The following is a 6,705-nucleotide window of genomic DNA, read 5'->3' as shown; positions in this document are numbered from 1 at the left end:
ATGAAGGTGCTTGCTGCTTACATGCTCGCTCGATTGGGAGGGAACACCAATCCTTCTGCCGATGATCTGAAAAGAATTTTAGGAGCAGTTGGAGCTGAGATTGATGGACACAGAATTGAGTTGTTCTTGTCCAAAGTCAATGGAAAAAATATCGACGAGCTAGTTGCATCTGGAAAAGAGAAGTTGGCATCTGTGCCTTCCGTTGGTGACACTAGTGCTGCAGCTCCTCCTGCTGTTGTTCAGGAGACTAAGGAAGAGAAGGATGAAGAAGAAGAAGAAGAAGAAGAGGACGATGGACCTGATATTTTCGATCTATTTGGCCCTGACAACTAACTTCCTCTCGTAGTTTTGTTATTTCTTTTATGTTACAGAATTTGGGATAATGGTAGCATATCTCCTTCATTTGTATTCAAGTAATCAATAATAAAAATAAATACCAAAGATTGTACATAGTTCAAGTAATCAATAATAAAAATAAATACCAAAGATTGTACAAACTATGTTGTACTTTTGTTTTTCTAGGGCTGCACAAAATTTATTGGGTCATCATCTCCATTATATAACCATGTTATAAATTATAATATCAAGTATTCAAGTTTTCTCTTTTGGTTTGTTTAGATTTCTATATGTATTTGAAGGGTGAAGTGGTTTGGTTGATATCCTTAAGAAAAGCTTCTTTGGATAACATGCTTCAAATGGTCGTGGTGACTCTGATTGTAGACAGAGAGTCTTTGCATTGAGCTAGCTTCACTTCATCTTCACTCAATATCATGGTAATCTAGCACTAGACAAGAAGCTGAGAAATTGATAGCAGCTCAAGAATGGGAAGGCTGAAATTTCAGTTGGGCATTTCGTCCAACACTAGTGTGCATGGTTAACTCACTGAGTGTCGGTCGTCTTTGGCAGGTAAAGAGGCTAGTGCTGTGCCGTTGACAGTTGGGTTTGAGACGGAGGTCATGGAAATCGCAATGGGACAGCCATAACCACTTTTTGAGCAACTGGACTGAGGTGAAATAACAATGTACATATTACAGCATAGCGGCACACAGCAAGTGATACGCGTCCATGTTCTAGAGCAAAAACCCTTTGCAAGAAGTAAACCAATTCCAACCAGAAAGCAAAAAGTAAACCGAATCCAACTAGAACCTGCTACTAATATGACTCTTTCCTTGATATGGTAGCTTTAGTTTCAACTGTGTTTGATTGTGAAGGAATTCAATATACCAGGTGGAACCAGGAACTGTGCTAGCATCAATTGCTAAGTCCTAGGCAGAAATTCTTTTTCACAAGAAATTTTATTAGTTTTCATTCGAAATAAGAACCACATTGCTAGTAAAATGAAAAATTGGCTCCAATCTCAAAAGTAGAGATCATCACTCAAACACATTGAAAAGCTGTACTTCACCGCAAAGGCGCAAACACAGTTAAATTTAGAGCTATACTCAGTATCAGCAAGTCTATCTGTATGCAATATTATTTGTAGTTCTTTGCCAGAAGGTTATGGCCCTTTGGCTCAGACTTAAAGATACATGTAATAATCATGTCTCACATGCATGAACAATATAAACTTTGGTAGCAGTCATGGTAGACACCAGAAAAAGTCCGATCAGAACTACCTTGAGGTCTACTAGATAGCAGAACCCTTGCCGGAGGAATTTGTTTTGAACTCAATAATCTGAAGACCAGTTAGCAGCACTCCCAACTCTCGGCATTCCACTAGACTCCTTTTTAACCTCAGCATCAACCTTGAAAGTAGCACCGTACACCTCACCCGAACTATCCACCCTTGGCACTGCCTTCAACTCATTATGGGGGTGCTCAAAACTCCTCAGGCCTCCAGAAGATGTGAAGAAACATCCTGAAAAAGGATGGCCACCAGAAAAAGATGTTAGCAGCCTAATACAAATATTGACAAGTCATTTTAAAAGCGCAGTGATTGCAGCAACCAAATTGTGAAGCTACTTCAAAATAGAAGAAACAGAAGCAGAAAGCAAGACCCAAAATCCTAGTTGTGAGATGAAACTCAGCCAAATAATGTGAAGTAATTGAATGCACATTTCTTTCAATTCTACAACACCTTTATGCCCCCACATCTCCACCTTTCTTACTTTCCATTAGCTCATGTACATTTATATAATTGAAGTTGTCTATTACTAAAACAGTAGAAATGACTTTAAGGATATAATGCACAAACCCTATTATCACGTATCCATATACAGTATTGTGTTATAATGAAAACTTATACCTTTAGGGAATGGTGCAAATGACTTCCCACAGCCCTTCTTCACAACTTCATCATCATCAGCAATAACAAGATGGCCTTCAGAATCAGTTCCCCAGAAGAAAGGAACATTGCCATCAACATCCTATACAAGACAAAATAGTAAGCTCAGTAACAGACGCTAATGATCAGTACGATAGTGAGAAAGAGATTCTTGGAAGTCGAAAACAAATACGGAGGAACAGGCCTTGTAAGAAAGAATTTACTTACAGCAGCTACAAACGAGACCTTTGAAGTAGTGTCATAGAGAATAAAAGCAAATTTCCCTTGGATATCTCTCACAACCTGATCAGCAGGATAAGGACCACGATCTCTCAAAGTTCGGTACGCCTCAATAACAATGATCACCTCATTGGCCGTCTTGTTCAATCCATACTGTTGCTTGAGAAGAGCCACATTCTCAATATGGCCTTGGAACAGGCAGAAAATGTCGTCCACAACCGCAAACAGCCTAACAACATCAGAAACAAATATATCAAACCTCCGAAATGTAACTGCCAACAGGACAAACAGAAACAAAGAACTACACACGCAAATTGGGATTTCAAAACTTCTTATAATTTAACAAGCCGGCATCTCGTTATTAAAATAACTAGAGACCCAAATCTGTTCTTTGTTTCCTATCCAAAACCATCAATATCAATACCATACAGTATCAACACAGAAACTAAACAAAATCCACGATAAGACTACATTACCAAATATAATACAGATCAGCCACTATTGCCATCTAAGGCCTTCAAAAACTTAAGCCATAATATTCATACAAAAACAACACAAACTCATCATCTACCAAAAAGTCAATCATCAAACGCCAAGCTCCAAACTTTCTTACCCAAAAACTCCACAGAATATCTAAAACCCAAAACATTTTTTTACAATCGTAAAAACAAATAACCCAAAAAATGGCAAAACTCAGATCAACCAAAACCCACATGAAAGGATCAAAAACAAAGACATGGGTAGTCACTGTTTGCTTCTATTCTTTAATGGGTAGGATTCATTTTTACCTGGGAAGCAGAGGGTTTTGCTTCTCGTTGGAATATGCAAAGAGGCCGGAAGAACCAAGATTGACGGTGACGGAAGAAGGGTGGAGAGAACCGAAGTGTTGGGCCAAGAACCCATCTTTGAGAGCAGAGACTGATCCCGGTTCAGGGCTTTGCAGAGCCTCGGGGCACTTCGCCACCGATTTGTTGAAGACGGCGAGCATTTTCGTCGATCAAATGAGAGTCAAGTCAAACACCAGAGGGAAATGAGAGAAGGGGAGAGAAAAAGCAGCGTGTATGTGATATTTTGTTTGTGGTTTGTTTTTATTAGAGATGGTTTTTATTTTATTTTCCGATCATGCCCTGATCACTCTGCAAGAAATTACATTGACTTCTACGTGGTATGATAGTAATAATGTCTGTTATGTTGGTTTTATTGGAAGTATAGAGGAGATGGTCCCTGGTTTCATTTCGGGAAAAAATCCACAATCATTAAGGTTTTGTTTACATTGGATTTTGTTCAATTTTCAGAATATTATCGATTTTCTAATGTAAAGATTTTATACTAGTTTTTTTTATTCAAACACGCCCAAAACTAGCAAATTAAAATGTCAAAGGGTAGTGTAGTACAACCATTCTTGATAACAAGATAATTCATGTCATCATTAATATTGCATATTTGATCCTCCTTTTTTTTAGTAGGGATTGCATGTTTTTGAAAGAAAGCGGATATGATTGTGAACTAAAAGTATAATAAATAAAGATATCAGACCTGCCCATCTGTGGGACTAAATTTAAGGGACAAAAAGGGACGAAATCGTCTCAGCCCTTAGATCTTAAATGAAGACATCAAACATATCAAATTGCAAACTAATAAAACCCAGCCAACAACAGTTGATCCCTTCTCTCTCTCCCTCATTTCTCTAAGAGATTTCAGGTTCCTTCTCTGTCTCCTTTCTTTCTCTAAGATTCCAGGTCAGTCTCTTTTTAATCGTCCTCCTCCTTGTCACATCTCTCTTTGGATTGAGTTTGGTGTCATTGGGGAAGCCTTCGTTTAAGTTGCGAGTTTGATTCGTTCCTTGTGAGCGTTAGTGAGTGGGGAATTGTAAGCTTTGAGCTTCAACAGGTTATACTTTTACATTAGCTTAGCAAATAAAGGGCGACTAGAAATCCAAAAGTATGAAAAGCTGGAGGACTTTGTACCATCCATTCCAGTGTGGTTGAATTCTGTTCAACAGCCCAAGGACTTGGAGCACATCTTTTGTTATTTCCACTGCTTGAAGTGATTGTTACGACCACGAAGAAACAACACATAGGCTTTTTCCTTGTTCTACTGAGATGAACTAAAGAGCTTTAAAGCATTGGCTTGCTTATTCGATTATTAACCGCAAAGCTTTCCACGAGGAGCCCAAAAAAGTGCCAGATCATGAGTGAATAGAAAATCGAAAACGTACATAGCTGTTCCAGCCGAAATACTTGGAATAATTCTACCACTTCTACTAGGAGTAGCCTTTTTAGTGCTAGCTGAACGTAAAGTAATGGCTTTTGTGCAACGTTCCACTACCAGAACAACACACCTTTGGTGCCTCCGCCGCATAGCTTGCAGTCGAACACAATATCTTTGGCTCGTGTGATGCTACCTTTCTTCAGAACCTTGGGCACCTCAACTCCCCCAATTGATTGGGATTGGCTTCATAATCCTTACTTGGAAATCTACCTAAGCTAGGCAGATAGATAGACTCCTTTCCCTCTGCTAAGAGGGAGCAAAAAATTAAATAAAATGATTGTTTTTTAATCAGCGCCCCCTTTTGGGTATGCAGGTACTAAGAGTCTTCTCACTACCAACCAGCAGACATCATCTGGCTGGGTCTTGTCGGTATAAACAACAAGAAAAAAAACAACCAAATGGAAACAACAACTAACTATGGCTCTTGGCCTAGACAACGTCCTAGGCGTAGGGGAGATCGGAGCAACAGGGTCTCGAACAATGATTCGATTGGTGATAAAAAAAGAGAATTCTTGGTTCAGTTCTCCACCTTAACAACAGAAAAAAGGATTGATCAAATTCTATTGAGTCTGACTCATAGTGATCATTTATCAAAGAATGACTCTGGTCGGTCAAACCAACGATTCTCTTCTCAAAGTAATAGAGAGATCTTTTTCTAGTTAGACTTCTATCAATGCAATGAAAGAACCATCCCTTCCGTCTTGTCAGATACGAAAAAATAATAAAAGACCAAAGGAAGGTATTCGGTTCAAAAAACGTACGGCAGTCAGAACAGCTTCAGCCCCAAATAAACTAGGGACAGAAGCTGGGAGCAAGAGAGAGCGAGCTGTCTCCAATATATGGCGATGCTTTCGCTCGGTAACTCCATTCTGCTGAGGAGTGTGGGGGCAGGATCGTTGGGAAAACGCTTTGTAAGTGGGGAATCTTGGACAATGGGCGAAAGCCCGATCCAGCAATATCGCGTGAGTGAAGAAGGGCAATGCCGCTTGTAAAGCTCTTTCGTCGAGTGCGCGATCATGACAAGACTCGAGGAAGAAGCCCTGGCTAACTCCGTGCCAGAAGCCGCGGTAGGACGGGCGCAGCAGCTACATGGACCCCTTCCTTTCTGTTGTTGCCAGCGCTTTCTCGGGCCGAGCTTTTTTTAAAGGGCAAGCAAAGCCCTAAGGCTACTATCCCAATAGGCCAGCGGGCGGAACGAGGAGAGGGCCCGGCAATCATACTTATCGCAGTCGAAAAAGAGTGTTCCCTTCAGATAGCACCGTAGGCCATCCTTGTTTTCGATGAAAAACAAATAAAATATCTATCTTACGTAAAGTTGCCAGAGTACGCTTAATCTCTGGATTTGAAATCACTGCTTATATACCTGGTATTGGCCATAATTTTCTCTGGTTAATTATGTTTTCTGGGTTTCTTTTCTTTGGCCTTGGTTGAACTTGTTCTGAGTCTTGCATTGCTCAAAGTGATGATCTTGGTATGTTTTCCAACATAGCCAGCCAATTAATCCTAGAAAAAAACTAAACTCATTTGCTGCATCGTACTCTTCATGCTATGAAATTATGAATCTAAATTCCAAAACAAAATCAACTCATCTGCCTCAAAATTCCCAAATTGAAAACCCCAGCTTCAAAACCTCAAATTTCCCCAATTGAAACCAACCCATCTCCCCTAAGAATCAAATATTTATAGTCCCAAATAGAGAAACCCAACTCTGAGGCTCCGAATAATCGACCACAATCAAATGCCGAAAATGGAGAACACCCACTGAAACTCCAGTCTGAGATCAACTCATCTTCATTGCAGTGGAGTCTGTGAGAGACGAGAGAGAGAGAGAGAGAGAGAGAGAGAGAGAGAGAGAGAGAGAGAGAGAGAGGAGAGAGAGAGAGAGAGAGAGAGAGAGAGAGAGAGAGAGAGAGAGTAGAGAGTAGTAGTAG

The 6,705-nt window shown here is 40.1% G+C and overlaps 2 protein-coding genes across 2 annotated transcripts; one reads left to right on the top strand and one right to left on the bottom strand.

Moving 5' to 3' along the window:
* On the top strand, nucleotides 1–333 carry LOC101305460 (60S acidic ribosomal protein P2-4-like). The gene has a single exon (XM_004297930.1). It carries the CDS (start codon nucleotides 1–3, stop codon nucleotides 331–333), a length of 333 nt encoding a protein of 110 aa, XP_004297978.1.
* A 1,023-nt stretch (nucleotides 334–1,356) lies between these two features.
* On the bottom strand, nucleotides 1,357–3,568 carry LOC101301284 (stem-specific protein TSJT1-like). Its single transcript, XM_004296541.1, has 4 exons — nucleotides 3,292–3,568; nucleotides 2,492–2,732; nucleotides 2,246–2,366; nucleotides 1,357–1,858 (listed from the first exon to the last, which is right to left on the bottom strand). Exons 1-4 carry the CDS (start codon nucleotides 3,489–3,491, stop codon nucleotides 1,668–1,670), a joined length of 753 nt encoding a protein of 250 aa, XP_004296589.1. The 5' UTR covers nucleotides 3,492–3,568; the 3' UTR covers nucleotides 1,357–1,667.
* Between the last annotated feature and the right edge of the window lie 3,137 nt (nucleotides 3,569–6,705).

This window comes from Fragaria vesca, linkage group LG4 (assembly GCF_000184155.1).
Source record: "Fragaria vesca subsp. vesca linkage group LG4, FraVesHawaii_1.0, whole genome shotgun sequence".
NCBI classification, from domain to species: domain Eukaryota; kingdom Viridiplantae; phylum Streptophyta; class Magnoliopsida; order Rosales; family Rosaceae; genus Fragaria; species Fragaria vesca.
Note: the sequence above shows the minus strand (reverse complement) of the source record. Positions and strands in the feature narration are given on the sequence as shown.

What these genes read in the sequence shown, in the direction of transcription:
- LOC101301284 (XM_004296541.1), bottom strand. Translation starts at nt 3,491, where the DNA reads ATGCTCGCCGTCTTCAACAAATCGGTGGCGAAGTGCCCCGAGGCTCTG. An exon ending in CAAAACCCTCTGCTTCCCAG is followed by an intron (nt 2,733 to 3,291) that starts GTAAAAATGAAT and finishes TGATGTTGTTAG; the next exon opens with GCTGTTTGCGGTTGTGGACG. An exon ending in ATTTGCACCATTCCCTAAAG is followed by an intron (nt 1,859 to 2,245) that starts GTATAAGTTTTC and finishes ATCCTTTTTCAG; the next exon opens with GATGTTTCTTCACATCTTCT.
- LOC101305460 (XM_004297930.1), top strand. Translation starts at nt 1, where the DNA reads ATGAAGGTGCTTGCTGCTTACATGCTCGCTCGATTGGGAGGGAACACC.